This window comes from Podarcis gaigeae (genome assembly GCF_964106915.1).
Source record: "Podarcis gaigeae genome assembly, chromosome: 6".
Lineage (NCBI taxonomy): Eukaryota > Metazoa > Chordata > Lepidosauria > Squamata > Lacertidae > Podarcis > Podarcis gaigeae.
The window spans coordinates 74,133,134-74,151,126 of NC_139682.1; the positions used below are offsets into that span (position 1 = coordinate 74,133,134).

General features: G+C 43.1%; 1 protein-coding gene across 6 annotated transcripts in view; it reads left to right on the forward strand.

Annotated features, from left to right (window-relative positions):
* The window catches only part of DPYD (dihydropyrimidine dehydrogenase), a 495,490-nt gene that overhangs the window by 143,203 nt on the left and 334,294 nt on the right, over window positions 1–17,993 (forward strand). For 5 of the 6 annotated variants that reach the window (XM_083743291.1, XM_083743290.1, XM_083743288.1 and 2 more), the window contains exon 5: window positions 16,498–16,659. The exons of the other annotated variant lie outside the window; for it this stretch is intronic. In XM_083743291.1, the coding sequence (XP_083599417.1) occupies window positions 16,498–16,659 (162 nt within the window). The remainder of the gene's footprint in view (window positions 1–16,497; window positions 16,660–17,993) is intronic. 6 annotated transcript variants of the gene reach the window in all.

The following is a 17,993-nucleotide window of genomic DNA, read 5'->3' on the forward strand; positions in this document are numbered from 1 at the left end:
CTGTTGTGGGGGCGCCTGGTTGCATCCACTCAAAAAAAGTGTGCCTGGGGTTATCCCCCCACCATGCTACGCCACTGGTTCCAGGCATTTATTCAGGGTTCAGTTTCCTTGGAATAAAGGACAGTGGGAACTGTGGTGTTTTTTATGATATACAGTTTATTTACACATATACACAACCTGAACCTACAGTGGAGGGGCTCACAGCATTAACACCCCCAGAAGGTCTTGTTTCTCTCTAATGCTGCTAATATTACTTGGTGATGAGCACAATGAAGAGTCAGTTGTTTTTTTGGATGGTTGCAGCTTACATAGAAATTGCCCACATTTTGAAACTCTCTGATAGTGGCTCTTTTGAGAAATGATACACCCATGTATGGGATGTGGCCTTGTTGGGGGGAAATGACTCATGAATGAAGGATGTCAAGAAATTTGGCCAAACCTGATTACAGTAGTACCTTGGTTTACAAACCTAATCTGTTCCAGAAATCCATTCTGAAACCAAAGCGTTCTTAAACCAAGACATGCTTTCCCATAGCAGCGGGGGACTCAATTTACACTCAACAGGAAGCGGAACATGTTCTGCTTCCAAGGCAAAGTTCACAAACCAAAACACCTCATTCCGGGTTTGCAGCGTTCTTAATCCAAGTTGTTCATAAACTAAGCTGTTCTTAAACCAAGGTACCACTGTATTTCTATGCAGCATGGCAACTCCCTCCCCCATGTGAAAAAAAGTTGTGTTCTTATACTGTTACAACCTCTGTGACGTTCTGGACACACACTCTAGGAATAAAAAACAACAACCATTGAGATTGTGAATGTGTAAATGCTGCATACGGTGCATTATTTTGACTATGTAATCTCTCCTTTTGTTTGCTTATTCTTCATTCAATTTGTAACACTTAATAAAATTTCCTTAACTTTGAATTTATCATAATTAAACATTATGGAACTTTGGTAAATAAGAAACCCTCCACTTTGTGGCTTGGGGACCTTCTGTTAGCAACAAACAAAACACAAAACAGCCCCAGTTGAGCTCATGGAATCAGCTTCAGAGTTGCTTGGATCCTTACTGATAACCACTGGAGATATAATCATAATCCCGTATCAGGCACGACGTTGAGCTTCATGCTCCGTCATCCTGAATTTGTCAGGCCTCGCCGTATCAAACGCCAACTGTGATGTGAATCAGAAAGCTTCCCCGTGTGTTTTTTCAAGGGAGAATATGTACAATTTCGGAAGGCATTGTGCTAAGCAGCTGAATTAGCTGAACGCATAAACCTTGCTTTTCAATAGGGGAAGTTTTGGGGGTGGAGTGACTGGAATGGGGACATTAGGGAAGCTCTTAATTTTAGGGAAGCTTTTAATGTTTAACAGACCGCTGTATTTTAATATTTTGTTGGAAGCCGCCCAGAGTGGCTGGGGAAACCCAGCCAGATGGGTGGAATAAATAATAAATTATTATTATTTAGATTATTATTATTAGGGACTGAGTGTGTTCCCCTACACAGCTTGTGCCATCATGCATTTAGCTGAATGCCTGCGTAAGTCTCCAGAGGTTGCCTGTTGCTTCTGGTATCCTCTGTGGGGAACATTCTCTTTCTCCTCCCACAAAAAAGCTCTGTGTATAGTTTGCAAGTATTTATTGGAGCCTTTGGATTGTTGTAGGATTTCAGTTTTAGGGAACTTTAATTTAGGTACTAAAAATTGATCTGGAAGCACTTACACAACTTCCTTTCCATTCTTTTTTCTATATTAGCACGGCTAATTCTATATATCCTAGTATAGCACTACGTACACAGCAATCCATATCTCATCCAAATAATTTTATTGTACTAGCCACTGACCATGACAATAAATAGATCTACTAGAACTATTTTAACACAAGGCTAGCTGTCCGAATTCTACCATTTCAATTGGTCTCTATTTTAGATTTGCTCACTTCCTTGCAGCATAAAATGAACTTGGGTTATTATTACTTTAAAATTCCATCTGAAGATTGCAGGGCGATTCACGACATACTTTTTTTTTGGTGCAGGTTTCAGTAAAAATCAGCGGGATTTATTTCCATGCCGAGGCTGTTTAGGATTTTGCTACCAGTTGCGAGCCATTAGTTCCATTCTAATTACGCAGAATGCAGACTTACAGTCACTGTGCATTTGAGAAAGTTACAATATCAGGAAGTTTCAGTGTGGAATATAAATAATGATGCCAGAGTTGGAGGACAGTCTAAATGGTACGAGCATTTCCTGATAGAAAACGCAATTTCTTCTGGTCTAACAGTATTGATCCTACATCTTTTAATAGGTTTTCTCTAGTAAAAACATTCTCATTTACATGCATATTATGTAATGCTTCCAAGTGATACATGTGAAGATCCACCTCTGTCTGCTACCAATTATTGATGTCTGTTTAAGGCTGGCTTCTGTTCTCTTGGTTACCAATGCAGTACTTATTGACATTTTGATAAAGGAAACCACAAAACATCCTATCCACTTAGATGCATGCCTTCCTGTGGAATTGCCCAGGAGAAGGCATTTTGTAAACAAAGCATGAGCAGGCATCTATTTAATTAAAAACATTTGCAAAGCATTCTGGTTCCAAACCCATTTTTATTGATGAATAATGGTAAACGTCAGACTTCCCTGAATAATCATAATTCATTTTGGAACCTATCTTCCTGATGCAGCCATGGAGTCTTGCTTCCTTCTTCATGTTCAGTTAAATCTTATTAGTTGGAGATCACAGCATGCTTGGGAAAGGCTGTAGTGTCTGCAGTAAATCATTTGGTTTCATTTGTGAGGAATGTGGCTTTGTTGTCTGGTCTGGCACAGAATGGGGAGCTCCAGTTTATTCAGCAGTAAAAAGGAAACCCAAGTCAAAGGGATTCAAGTTAGGGTGGTCTGTGAAAGTTTGTAAAATGTTATAAGTTGCAAAGCTTCCTTGGTGAATTTTGATTTGACTTGTAACATTTATAGAGACTGGCATGAGGGATGGGGGAGAAAACTGTTCAGTTTGAATTTTAACGCCAACCTACCTAATTCGTATTTCTCCAACCAACATGTAAACCGAAGCATGGCTATCAAAATTCACATCTCTCTGAATTTTGCAATGCAGTTCTCCAATCCAAAGTTGCACATGGGGAAATTGTGCATTGAAATTCTTATATTCATAAAAAAATTGCATTGTATTTAGGGAAATTGCTTGCATATAAGATGCAACCGAAATGCTTACAGATTTTTATGCAGGATTTTTTTTTTTAAAAAAGAAGAAGTTTATGCACTGATGTGGAAATGGGATAAACCAAATATAAGACTTAAAACTTAAAATCCAAAAGAAACTGAAATTGTCAGGTTTACCCATCCCTAACTGGTGTCATGTCATAATGTTTTTAAAAAATTAGTTAGAAGAGTTCATATCAAATCTTACCTCAGCCATTAATCATCCCCGTAGCAGGGGGATAATGATAAGAAGTATGGGTGAAGAATACTGGTTGGCATATGGGGGATGGGAAAACTCAGTTCAAAAATTGCTCCATGCCAAGCCAAGCCCTCATCTGAATGTTACATTGCTCCTTGCTTGAATTTTGCAAATGTACCAAGTTCTGACATGAGAGAGGAGGAAAATGAACAACCTAAACTAAAGCTCGTTTCTAAGCTCCTCCTGAGTTTTAGAATATGTATAACACTGTGAATGCTGGGAAGTTCTTATTCCTTCTGGCTTTTTGATCAGGAGAAATTAGGAAAATATTATCCTGGACTGGATGTCTCCGAGCTTGGCGAAATGTCAGGAACAAACATTGTCAGACACAAACTTTCAACGATTATTTCCCCCAAAGGCTCAGAGACTCAGCCCATTCCATTCTATTCTACCTCTACCAGAATGAAAGTTTAATGTATTTTTAATCAGGTTTTCTTGGTTTAGGCCCACAGGCCATAGACTCACCACCCCTGAGTTATATAAATAATATTGTATGATGCTTGTATCCATCTGTGAAAGAGGCTGAGAGTGAGAGATGGGTGACACAAGACGGGGGGTGGGGGAGAAATAGATGTGTGACAGAGAATGGAATCATGGATGGAGTGGGATCATGGGAAGGCAAGGAATTCTTCCATAATTCATTGATTGGAGGGAGGATTGTATGTGGTGTCATTTACCAGCCAAAGCATTGCTTACACACCTATTACATATTGGTGACACTATTGTAATGCAGCACTTGGAGGAAGGTGGGCAATAGTGTTAATTCTAACATAGACTGAAGCATAAACAAACAACAAAAATATTTCAAGCTACAGGAAGTTGATTTGCATTAAACCTCCTCAAGAACTTCTACCAGTACTAACAGTTCAACCTATGATAAGGTGGGAAGGATTTCACCTCTTTTGTGCTTAACAAATGTTGCCTTACCTCTAAAATAGCCATTAGCAATGTACTTGAGATATTTCAGTGTAAGGGAAATGATGGTTTTTTAACTGTTGGGCTGTCCCTTAGTGAGAAACAGACTTGTTTGTAGTGGTTTAATACTCTCAGGGGTGTATAGAGAAGTTAAAATACAGTAGCCCCTCACCCTGTCAAGGAAGTGGGAACTTAGCCTACAGCTCCTTAGCATTCTATATTTTTTAATTCTTCAACAAACTGTAAGATATATTTTTAAAAAAACAAACAAACCCAGAACTCTCTGTTTTTCTTAAGAAAAATGCCTACTGTTTTATAACATACCTTTAGGAAATGTGCTGATTTAACAAGCAAGGTATGTGACTGACCCACTTAAACATTTAACAAAGGCCATATCCTTGTGGCAATATCCAGTAGTCTCCATTTTAGTGACCAAGTGTAAATGAGGCAAATGTCAAGCACCATTCTTTTCAGGCAGCCTATGTGCTAACACTAAGCGGCTTGTGAAATCTGTGCTAGAAGGGGTTAGATGATTGTCCAGCTTCCATTTACTGTACCTCATTTCAGAAAGTCTGTACAAGTGTGTAGATATTTGCCCATTGCAATTCAATGGAAGTGTAGGGTCATCGGCAGGTTTATCACCAGCTATTAGCAATGACAACTAAATGGGATCCCCATGTTCAGATATGAAACCTTTGATTGCCAGATGCTGGGAGCAAACAGGAGAAGGCTGTCACTGTAACACCAAGCTTGTAGGCTTCCCAGGGCATCTCTCTTGTCTGCTGTTGGCAACTGAATTTTGGACTATATTACTTTTGGCCTAGACCCACAAGGCAATCTTTATTCACAGTGTGCTCTAAATAGAGAGCAGAGTGGAAACAATCTGAGGCAGACCAAAGGTGACCATCATTGCAGAGAAGGCTAGAAATGCCGACAAGCCACTCATAGGGAATGGGGAGGGGAGAAGGCTAAAAACTTAAAATCTAGGGTCATGTTCCCTTAAACACTAGTGCAGAATTTCTTCCCAAGGGCAACCAGATCTTGAAAGAGATAGACTTTCCATAGACTTTCAAAGAAGGTGGACTATAAGGGCCTAATCACTTCTTCTGCATGCCAACTAAGAGGCTTGGGTAGATGGTCGTGGAGAAAATCCCTGCTTGAGACCCTATAGAGCATTCAGACATGAGGATTATTGTGCCAGTTTTCCTGATTCTAATGCCAGTTTTTCTATCCTGGATTCTAACAATCCTTTGGCACTGCATTGCTGGTTGAGTTATGGAACTGGTGCTTTTGGATCACTTATAGTGCCATGTCATGCTAAATTTTACATGGCAGGGATGAACTGTATGCTGGAATACCACCTGAAGTTTTATTGCATGAATTTACAATGCAAAACTCCAGTGATTTTCTTGGTTAACAAGGTTGCAAACAGATTTGTTCCTGCAAACAAATAACATGGAAATGAGCGCTAAGCTGAGTGGCTTCTGTGTCATGTGACAGGTCACATAAAATGTGGAAATTGTGAAGACAGAATACAGTGCTGTCCAAAGGCAGCCTGAGTTACACTGGCCTAGCTAGATTAATACTCTCAGTATAAGGCAAGAGTAGGCAACATGATATGCTTGGGATGTTATGGACTACAGTTCCCACCATCCCTTGCCATTTGGTCATGCTGCCTGGGGCTGATGGGAGTTGGAGTCCACAACATCTGGAGGACACTGTGTTGGCTTCCTAACATATTTGAGTTCAGTGTTTTCATTTTGGCATCCTTGATGCCACTGAGGGTAGTGGGAGTTCATAGATGCCAAAGGCATATGGTTCATTATTTGTGTTGTGAAACTCTCTTTAATGTGCTGCGGCCAGTACTTTTAAAGAACTGTGTTCTGAACCTCAGGTCAAAAGGAGGGCTCATGGGAGTGGTTGGGTTCAAGATGTCAAAAACAGCAGAGTGATCAGTTCTAATGCTTTATTAAAGAAGGTGTAGACCAGGATTAGTGAACTAAAATGGACGGGAATGGGTGAATTCAGTTCGGATGACCATCATATCTACTACTGTGGGCAAGAAACCCGTAAAAGAAATGGAGTGGCCCTCATAGTCAACAAAAGAGTGGCGAAAGCTATACTGGGATGCAATCTCAAAAATGATAGAATGATCTCGATACGAATCCAAGGCAGACCTTTTAACATCACAGTAATCCAAGTTTATGCACCAACTACTTGTGCTGAAGAAACTGAAATTGACCAATTCTATGAAGACTTACAAGACCTTATAGAAGTGACACCAAAGAAGGATGTTCTTCTCATTATAGGGGATTGGAATGCTAAAGTAGGGAGTCAAGAGATAAAAGGAACAACTGGCAAGTTTGGCCTCGGAGATCAAAACGAAGCAGGGCAAAGGCTAATAGAGTTCTGTCAAGAGAACAAGCTGGTCATCACAAACACGCTTTTCCAACAACACAAGAGACGACTCTACACATGGACATCACCAGATGGGCAGCATCGAAATCAGATTGATTATATTCTCTGCAGCCAAAGATGGAGAAGCTCTATAGTCAGCAAAAACAAGACCTGGAGCTGACTGTGGCTCAGATCATCAGCTTCTTATAGCAAAATTCAAGCTTAAACTGAAGAAAGTAGGAAAAACCACTGGGCCGGTAAGATACAATCTAAGTCAAATCCCTTATGAATACACAGTGGAAGTGAGGAACAGGTTTAAGGATTTAGATTTGGTGGACAGAATGCCTGAAGAACTATGGATGGAGGCTCGTAACATTATACAGGAGGCAGCAACGAAAACCATCCCAATGAAAAGGAAATGCAAGAAAGCAAAGTGGCTGTCCAATGAGGCCTTACATATAGCGGGGGAGAGAAGGCAAGCAAAATGCGAGGGAGATGGTGAAAGATACAGGAAATTGAATGCAGATTTCCAAAGAATAGCAAGGAGAGACAAGAAGACCTTCTTAAACGAGCAATGCAAAGGAATAGAGGAAAGCAATAGAATGGGAAGAACCAGAGATCTGTTCAAGAAAATTGGAGATATGAAAGGAACATTTCGTACAAAGATTTCCATAATAAAGGACAAAAATGGAAATGACCTAACAGAAGCAGAAGACATCAAGAAGAGGTGGCAAGAATACACAGAGGAATTATACCAGAAAGAAATGGATGTCTCGTATACCCCAGGTAGTGTGGTTGCTGACCTTGAGCCAGACATCCTGGAAAGTGAAGTCAAATGGGCCTTAGAAAGCACTGCAAATAACAAGGCCAGTGGAAGTGATGGTATTCCAGCTGAACTATTTAAAATTTTAAAAGATGATGCTGTTAAGGTGCTACACTCAATATGCCAGCAAGTTTGGAAAACTCAGCAGTGGCCAGAAGATTGGAGAAGATCAGTCTACATCCCAATCCCAAAGAAGGGCAGTGCCAAAGAATGCTCCAACTACCGCACAATTGCACTCATTTCACATGCTAGCAAGGTTATGCTTAAAATTCTACAAGGAAGGCTCAAGCAGTATGTGGACCGAGAACTCCCAGAAGTGCAAGCTGGATTTAGAAGAGGCAGAGGAACCAGAGACCAAATTGCAAACATGCGCTGGATTATGGAGAAAGCTAGAGAGTTCCAGAAAGACATCTACTTCTGCTTCATTGACTATGCAAAAGCCTTTGACTGTGTCGACCACGGCAAACTATGGCAAGTTCTTAAAGAAATGGGAGTGCCTGATCACCTCATCTGTCTCCTGAGAAATCTCTATGTGGGACAAGAAGCTACAGTTAGAACTGGATATGGAACAACTGATTGGTTCAAAATTGGGAAAGGAGTACGACAAGGCTGTATTTTGTCTCCCTGCTTATTTAACTTATATGCAGAATTCATCATGCGAAAGGCTGGGCTGGATGAATCCCTAGCCGGAATTAAGATTGCCGGAAGAAATATCAACAACCTCAGATATGCAGATGACACAACCTTGATGGCAGAAAGTGAGGAGGAATTAAAGAACCTTTTAATGAGGGTGAAAGAGGAGAGCGCAAAATATGGTCTGAAGCTCAACATCAAAAAACGAAGATCATGGGCACTGGTCCCATCACCTCCTGGCAAATAGAAGGGGAAGAAATGGAGGTAGTGAGAGATTTTACTTTCTTGGGCTCAATGATCACTGCAGATGGTGACAGCAGCCACGAAATTAAAAGACGCCTGCTTCTTGGGAGAAGGGCAATGACAGGCCTAGACAGCATCTTGAGAAGTAGAGACATCACCTTGCCAACAAAGGTTCGTATAGTTAAAGCTATGGTTTTCCCAGTAGTGATGTATGGAAGTGAGAGCTGGACCATAAAGAAGGCTGATCGCCGAAGAATTGATGCTTTTGAATTATGGTGCTGGAGGAGACTCTTGAGAGTCCCATGGACTGCAAGAAGATCAAACCTCTCCATACTGAAGGAAATCAACCCTGAGTGCTCACTGGAAGGACAGATTGTGAAGCTGAGGCTCCAGTACTTTGGCCACCTCATGAGAAGAGAAGACTCCCTGGAGAAGACCCTGATGTTGGGAAAGATGGAGGGCACAAGGAGAAGGGGATGGCAGAGGACGAGATGGTTGGATAGTGTTTTCGAGGTTACCAGCATGAGTTTGACCAAACTGCGGGAGGCAGTGGAGGACAGAGGTGCCTGGCGTTCTCTGGTCCATGGGGTCACAAAGAGTCGGACACGACTAAACGACTAAACAACAACAACAGACCAGGATTTCCCAAACTTGGGTCTCCAGCTGTTTTGTGAATTCCCAACATCCCTGACCACTGGTCCTGTTAGCTAGGGATGGTGGAGTTGTAGTTCCAAAGCAGCTGGAGACCCATGTTTGGGAAACACTGGTGTAGACTTACAACAAAGCAGCCTGCCAGGTCTCCTAGCCTTGGCAGGCACGGGGCAGACACCACAGCAAAGAGATGCCTTGTCTGCACCCAAGGAAACGTATGCACATTCTTTATACACAAAGCAGCATGCGTCACTCTAGCCAGGACTTCCCATCACTCCACCTAACCAGATGAGGGCATAGGTGGCAAATACCCAAATCTTTGAGAGAGTTCCCCTTTCTGGGCTCAGTGGACAGCACCTGCAGACCACAGATACTGTAAGGATAACATCAAAACAAGCCAATGAGCTTATATCAAAATAATAATAATAATAATAATAATAATAATAATAATAATAATAATAATAATAATAATGATGATGATGATGATGATAATTATACCCCACCCATCTGGCTGGGTTTCCCCAGCCACTCTGGGTGGCTTGCAGCAAAACAATTCATCAAATATTAAAAGGTTCCCTAAAGAGGGCTAAAAGTCAGATAGTTTTTATTTCCTTGACATCTGCTGGAAGGGCGTTCCACAGGGCGGGCGCCACTACCGAGAAGGTCCTCTGCCTGGTTCTCGGTAACTTCGCTTCACACAGTGAGGGAACCGCCAGAAGGCCCTTGGCGCTGGACCTCAGTGTCCAGGCAGATTGATGGTTGTGGAGACGCTCCTTCAGATATACTGGGCTGAGGCCGTTTAGGTGAATATATAGTGAATATAAGCATTTATGAGCTCCATGCTACAACAACTACCAATTAATTGTGGGGTTATCTTGACTACCAAGATGGTTTTTGCATCCAGAACAGACACCTTTGCTTCAACAAAAACTGCCCTTCAACTTATACTTGTATTGTATTGTATTGTATTGTATTGTATTGTATTGTATTGTATTGCCACATGGTTGGAAAAATTAATAATGAACAGCTCAGAGAAGAAAATATTTTTGATCCCGGCAGGGTTTAATCTAACTCAAGAGAAGAAGCAACATTTCTTCCCAGTACTGAATACTGCCTTTAGATGTCAGTAACTTGCTTACAGCTGCCTAGAAATTAATAGAAAATCACCTTTTGATTATTATTTTTATCGGATTGTTTATATACAAAGTGTTTTACAATTCTGCATGATAACCATCATTGTTAGTCCAACTGACCATCAGGGTGACTTATCAATGGACTTGTAGAATTGTCTCCCAAGGTTTTAAGCAGAAACCCAGCACTCAGATCACTGAATTTCTGTGGCTCTTCCCAGTATCATCATCACTGCAGCCAGTATCATAATTAACACAGGCTATAACCAGCCATATTGTTGGTAAATTAAGTAGGCATCGGTTTGCCAACACTTCCCTCTGAATTGTTTATGGGAGAAAATCATGTTTATCTGGAGCTCTCTATTAGAGTTCTCTAATTAGTCTATTAATCTCCATTAGCCTCTAATTGAGATTCTTCCTTATTTCTAGGTTCTTTATGTCCCCAATATTTTTTTTTCATTTCATGTTACATGACTCTTTCAGACAGGATAGTAACAGTGACAAGTTTCATATGGTGCCCATCTGTCTAATTATGTAGGACAAGGAAGGTATAAGTGCCCTGAATTTATCTTTCAGTTCTTCTGAAAGTGGTTCATGCTATCATTTTGGACACAAAGGTGAAAGTGCTTGTGGGAGCTTTCATGGCTATTGAAATCAGCATAACCACTAAGTAAATTGTTTAATTGGTAATTATTCACATTTGCCCATTTAATTAAAGTTTTGGTGCATTTATGAGCTCTGAAATAATTTGAAAGTGAACTGCAAAATGCATCAACTACAATCAAATGCAGAATTAGGGATGTTGGATTGTGGCTGTTCCCTTTAATACATTTGTTGTGTTACTGTGTTAGTCTCTAATAGCGTGGAAGTCCACAATGCATATCTCACTGTAGTTGTAACAGTCCATATAAAATGTACATAATGGCTTTAAATCCAATGAATAATGCATCTTGGCATAAATTTAATCACAATAATAATCCAGTAACAGAGGAAAACAATCAACATTTGAATTTACATAATGGAAGTATTCTAATGAAGATGCCACACAAGTATATTAGTATGTGAAAATTTGTCTTTTAACCATTATATAATTAATTGTGTTTTAGAGGAAAGCACGGGGGGACGGGACAAATAGCCACCTGTTGAATTGGTTGCAATTTGATTTCCATGAAGAACATTTAGTTAATAAATTAAAATGGATAGTGATTTGCATATACTGATTTGGCAGTTGTGAATAAATACCTTTTTAGATTTCAGCCTCAGTGTAAAAGACATCTGGTTTGATATTTCAACTTCCATCATGTGCTAAAAGGCTTTAGAATTTTGACAAATAAATTAAGCTATACTTTCATGCATTATTCCCTTTAAAATGACAGTGTGTAGCTTTCTGGTTACCAGCTAGATTGACTAGAATGCTAATGTGAGGCAGTCCGCAGGAAAGGTGACATAAAACTTCTTCACTCTCCCTTAGCCACTTGGCTGCCACTGTTGTGCTCATAGAGCAGCAACAATGGGGATAAAAAACCCAATAAAGCAATGGGGAACTTGTGTCCATCCAGATATTGCTGGACTCCAACTCCCATCAGCCCCAGCCAACATTGTCAATGGTCAAGGATAATGGGAGTCGGAGTGCAGCAACATCTGAACAGCAGCGTGCCCATTCCTGTTATAGACAGTGGCGGGTGATGCTGTGGTCTAAACCACTGAGCCTCTCAGGCTTGCTGATCAGAAGGTCGGTGGTTTGAATCCCCATGATGGAGTGAGCTCCCGTTGCTCTGTCCCAGCTCCTGCCAACCTAGCAGTTCGAAAGCATGCCAGTGCAAGTAGATAAATAGGTACCGCTGTGGCAGGAAGGTAAATAGCGTTTCAGTGCGCTCTGGTTTTCGTCACCGTGTCCTGTGGCGCCAGAAGCAGTTTAGTCATGCTGGCCACATGACCGTGACAAACGCCGGCTCTCTCAGCCTGAAAGTGAGATGAGCGCTGCAATCGCACAGTCGCCTTTGACCTAACTTAACTTTTACCTTCTAGACTGTGGATTCCAAAGCCTAGAGTGCAACCTATTTATTTACTTGTTTAAAATTGGATTTTCCCAATAATCTTTAATGAAAAGCTGCTTAAATAATGTCTGCTCTCAGTTTGCTCTCTGATGTCTGATGGGCAATGTTTAATGTGGACATGTTTAAGTGATGCATAGACACATGGATGATGCAACCTGTGTGTGTATCTGCCACTTTCCTCTTTTCCTGTAGTTGTCCACTTGCGAATACAGCTGCCACTGAAATCCACCAGTATCTGATTCTGCCATTCCAGCCATTTGGAATATTATTTCATACTTTTAGGTAGGCTTATTGAAATCCACAAAGGCACATTCTGTAATCTGTTCATCCAAAATGCTTCTGTTGGGGCCATGCGTTTTCTATGTGCAGCCTGTATCCTCACAATATCTGTCATCATAGTGACATTTTTAATATTTTCACGCCAAAGCACCTCTTCTCATCTTGCCCAGTCCTGTGAAATCACTTTTTTATTTTTTTGCAAGATGTCCCATTTATGTTATTTTTAAAAACACATTTACTCCTACACGTAGTCTGTGTTTCTTTTTCATTCAGACTCAAATTAACAGAGTCCTTGAGGCTGCATGAAACTGTCTGAGGCTACCTGGAGCCAAACAACCGGTAATAAAGTAGCAAATAAAGTGAGCACATTTGCAACATGGCAGATTTCCAAATTACCTGCGGATTTTCTATGGAAATGGTGCTAGGAAGACAGAATTGGCAATAAACAAAGTTTGTGTAGGTGAAATGTTTTCCTAGCTCCCTCTGCCCTGCCGCCTTTTAATTTGTATGGAGCGATATAACAGTTCTTCATAATGAGGTAGCTAGTTGAAGCTAAAATATTTCCTCTATTCATTTCTCATGTCAGCAGTCCACTGATGCCCTCCTCTCTGACTGGTATTCCCCTGGTGGCAAGCTGGAACAAGCTGGTGGAAGGAAGAGTAGGAGAGCTCTGCCTTTGTCTCCTACACACCTTTTTGGTGTCTGGCAACCCGTAGGAAATTATGGTTCAGGGGTAATGTGCTCTGAGTGTCAGGTGCTAGGAGAAGGGCAGTTACCATCTTGCTTTGCTTGTGGGCTTCCATGGCTGTCCATTGTTAGATGCAGTGCAGTAAACCTGAAGATCCTCAGGTGGTTAAGATGGGCTCTTCTTATGTTCTTGAGAAGGTGCTGCAACCCACTTTTAAAACAGAAGGGATTCTCATTGTTACTACCACATTAAAGCCCCAGATTTCCAACAGTGAGCTCAAGGTTGGGTACATGTTTTGTCCTCCTTTTATGCTCACACTAATCCTGTGACATAGGTAGGTCTGAGACAGTATGACTGGCCCATGAGGAACCTCTTGACTGAGTTAAGATTTGAACCTAGTTTTCCCCAGGTCTAGGTCCCATCTACAGTGGTACCTTGGGTTACAGACGCATCAGGTTACAGACGCTTCAGGTTACAGACTCTGCTAACCCAGAAATATTACCTCGGGTTAAGAATTTGCTTCAGGATGAGAACAGAAATCGTGCGGTGGTGGCGCAGTGGGAGGACCAGTTAGCTAAAGTGGTACATCAGGTTAAGAACAGTTTGAGGTTAAAACAGACCTCCAGAACAAATTAAGTTCTTAACCGAGGTACCACTGTAACAGGTACCACTGTAAAAAAAGGTAAAAATGTAAAGGACTCCTGGACGGTTAAGTCCAAGCAAAGGCAACTGGACTTCCCTTCAGGCCAAGAGAGCCAGCGTTTGTCCACAGACAGCTTTCTGAGTCATGTGGCCAGCATGACTAAACCTCTTCTGGCACAACAGGACACCATGACGGAAACCAGAGCGCACAGAAACACTGTTTACCTTCCCGATGAAGTGGGAAGGTATTTATCTACTTGCACTGGTGTGCTTTCGAACTGCTAGGTGGCATGAGCTGGGACAGAGCAATGGAAGCTCACTCCATCGTGGGGATTTGAACCGCCAACCTTCTGATCGGCAAGCCCAAGAGGCTCAGTGGTTTAGACCACAGCACCATCCGCGTCCCTTTCCCATCTACACCGTACATGTAAAGCACATTGCTTCTGCCCCCACCCCATCCTCGGAATGCTAAGAAGCACACTGTACCCATCAGAGAACTAAAATTCCCAGTGCCCTTAACAAACTACGTTCCTAGGACTCTTTGGGGGATGTACAGTAGGATTGTGTCTTACATGGCGGTTGGTTCCAAGGGTTCTGCGTATATGCAAAAATGCTTATACTCAAATCCTTAGAACCAAACCGCCTGCAATCATCTTGAGGCTTCAGCTACTGGTGTGCTGCTTCCAAAAGTCCCAGGATGCTCCCGTGAGATCTCATCGGGTCGTTCGAGTTCCCGCAATATGTTGCAGGCGCTTCCCAGACCTGGCATAATTAGAGAGCCTTGGTTTCCAAGGCAAGATCTCACTTGGTGTTTGAGTTCCCACGAGATGTCATGCGAGCAATCCAGACTTGGTGTGGACAGACCCTCTGCATTTAACATTTCAACTAGCTGACCTACAACTGTGTATAGTTGAGATCACACAAGTTAAATGTGTGTAAGATGTGATCATACTGTAATGTACCATATTTTTCGTCCTATAGGACGCACCTAGTTTTTTGGGGGGGAATAAAGGAAAAAAAGCAGGTCGGGGAAACCGAACCAGGTCGAGGAACACCGGGATGGCGGCGCTGCGCCTCCTTGCTGTCCCCCGAGCTTGTGGGGCTGACCGATGTCTGCCCGGCACGAGACGCGCTCTGCTTCAGGGTGACCCGCCCGCCGGGCGGCAGGCTGCTATCCGCAGCGTGGGGAGCCCTGCAGGGAACTCCTGCAGGGCTCCCCACGCTGCGGATGTCTGTCCGGCGTGTGGGGTGCTCTGCTTCAGGGCGCCCCGCCCGCCGGGCAACAGGCTGCTATCCACAGCGTGGGGAGCCCTGTGGGAAACTCTGCTTCAGGGTGCCCCGGGCGGCAGGCTGCTATCCGCAGCGTGGGGAGCCCTGCGGGGAACTCCTGCAGGGCTCCCCACGCTGCGGATGTCTGTCCGGCGCACGGGGCGCTCTGCTTCAGGGTGTCTTGTGTGCCGGGCGGCAGGCTCCTATCTGCAGCATGGGGAGCCCTGTGGGGAACTCCCGCAGGGCTGCCTAGGCTGCGGATGTGTTCCCGAAGTGCCGGGCTCTCTGCTTTCAGGGCGCCCGACGCTTCGGGAAGCAGGCTGCTATCCGCAGCCTAGACAGCCCTGCGGGAACTCCCGCAGGGCTGCCTAGGCTGCGGATGTCTTCCTGAAGCCTGGAGAGCGAGAGGAGTCAGTGCGCACCGACCCCTTTTGCTCTCCAAGCTTCAGTGAAAGCCTGCATTTGCCCCATAGGACGCACCCAGATTTCCCCTTCATTTTTGGAGGGGGAAAAGTGCGTCCTATAGGGCGAAAAATACGGTACTTAAGTGCTTGTAATGTAATGTGACTCTTCTTCAGTACTGTAACCACTGCACAACATGACCCCATTAATTCTGAGTAAATGCCTTGGGTTGCCATTTCAAGCAGCAGGAATGTGTTGTCAGGGGCTTTTCCCGGAGTATTGACCTTATTGAGGGCGCTGCAAGCTCTTCCTTACCTGCCCTTGGACACATGTTGAGGAAACAACAGGTACAGATAAATCATAGAATTATAAAATCATAGAACTTTTTTTTTTCTGAATCAACCTTGCATGTATTAACCAGCTTATTTTGCTGAGGATCAGTGGTGGATTTTATAAGTATCTTTCAAGTAATAATGAAATATAGGAATTGTCTTGATGTGGATTCTGTGGAATGAGAAGAAAATTGGGAAGGAAATTACATTATCTTGTGGGGGTCCCTCTCCCCTTGTATGTAATTGATTTAGGAACAGAGGGTGCCATTACAGGAAGGTTTTTGCAGCTACAACATTATTTCTATAGCGAGACCATTTTGCTACAGGGAGGACTTAAAATCTGCCTAAACTAATCACAACATTTCAGTCTTCAAAATAAGGTTGACATGACTGAAAATGGATTTAAAACTTGTATGTCTGAGTAACATGTGGCTACATTTTGTGTGGAATCGTTGGGGTAATGCTACACACATTGTTCAGATGAAATGCTGAAAGCTTTGTCTCTAAGCTTCCACATTCCTTCTAACATGATGCTGCTGCTGTTTTCCTACTTGTGCAGAACTATTACGGAGCTGCCAGAATGATCTTTTCTGACAACCCACTTGGGCTGACGTGCGGGATGGTGTGTCCAACTTCAGACCTCTGCGTGGGTGGATGCAATTTATATGCCACCGAGGAGGGACCAATTAATATTGGCGGACTGCAGCAATTTGCTACAGAGGTAAGTGAAGATGTGTAGAGTTCAGATTTTTTTTGTTTGATTGTTTAATAATGAGTTTTGATTCCACATCTTGTTGGCAACCAGACTAAGTCAAATGTAGTAGTTCTCCGCCCACTTCTTAGTGTTGAATAAAAGAATGTACAAAGAGTTAGATGTAATCCATAAATACTTTTTGGTTATAAAGCAGGGTTGGGGAACATTTGTTTTGTGTGTGGAAGAACAGGCTCTCTCTGCCTTGTGCCATTGGTAGGTCAGGAGCAAAATTTTCTCTCTTTCTGCCACCTCCTTCCTTCCCTCTCCCCTTTGCCTAGCAGTGGAGGCTGGTCCGTTGTGGCAAATGAGGCAATGTTCCACCAGCCTCTCCCTGCCCTCAGCCAGTCCCCATCTGACTGCATTTTTGTGTGCTGCTCTGGTTCGCCAGAAGCGGCTTAGTCATGCTGGCCACAGGACCCGGAAGCTGTACGCCAGCTCCCTCAGCCAATAAAGTGAGATGAGCGCCGCAACCCCAGAGTCGGTCACGACTGGTCAGGGGTCCCTTTACCGTTGTTGTTGTTGTTGTTGTTGTTGTTGTTGTTGTTGTTGTTGTTATTACTATTACACCCATCTGACTAGGTCACCCCAGCCACTCTGAGTGGCTCCCAACACAATGCAACATCAAACACTAAAAAACTTCCCTGAACAAGGCTGCCTTCATATGTCTTTTCAGAATCACATAACTGTTGGTCTGTTTGACATCTGATGGGAGGGCCAAAAAGGCCCTCTGCCTGGTAGCTCCTGGGAGCCAATGTAAGCCTTTCAGGACCGGGGTTATGTGGTCCCAGTGGCCACTCCCAGTCACCAGACTAGCTGCCGCATTCTGGATTAGTTGTAGTTTCCAAGTCACCCTCAAAGGTCACCTTTCATTGGCTCCAGATCTGCCTGTCATTGGGCTCCTCGCATGCTCTACCACTAAGCTGTGGCCCTTCTCTTACCAGAGAACTGATTGCTTACAGAGAGTTCCCTCCCAATCTACCTTCCATCTCTCCATCCATGTCAGCTACACTCCACCCAGCCTATGGTTTGCCCTTCTTGGTCTCATTCTGCCCTCCATGCTCCCTCAACCTGCATGGGGGCCAAAGGCAGTGTGTGGTCCTTGGGATACGGGTTGCCACCCATGAAGCACAGCTGTATGATATAGGACAATCGCTGCACAGACATGGTGCCAAATAGGAATTTATTATTTATTGTTTTCATCCAGTTTAGCCCTATACATGCTCCCTGCCCCAGTGACTCACATTTAAAAAATAGTGTTGGAGCCATACTAAGCAGGCTGAACTTAGCTCCCATCATATTAT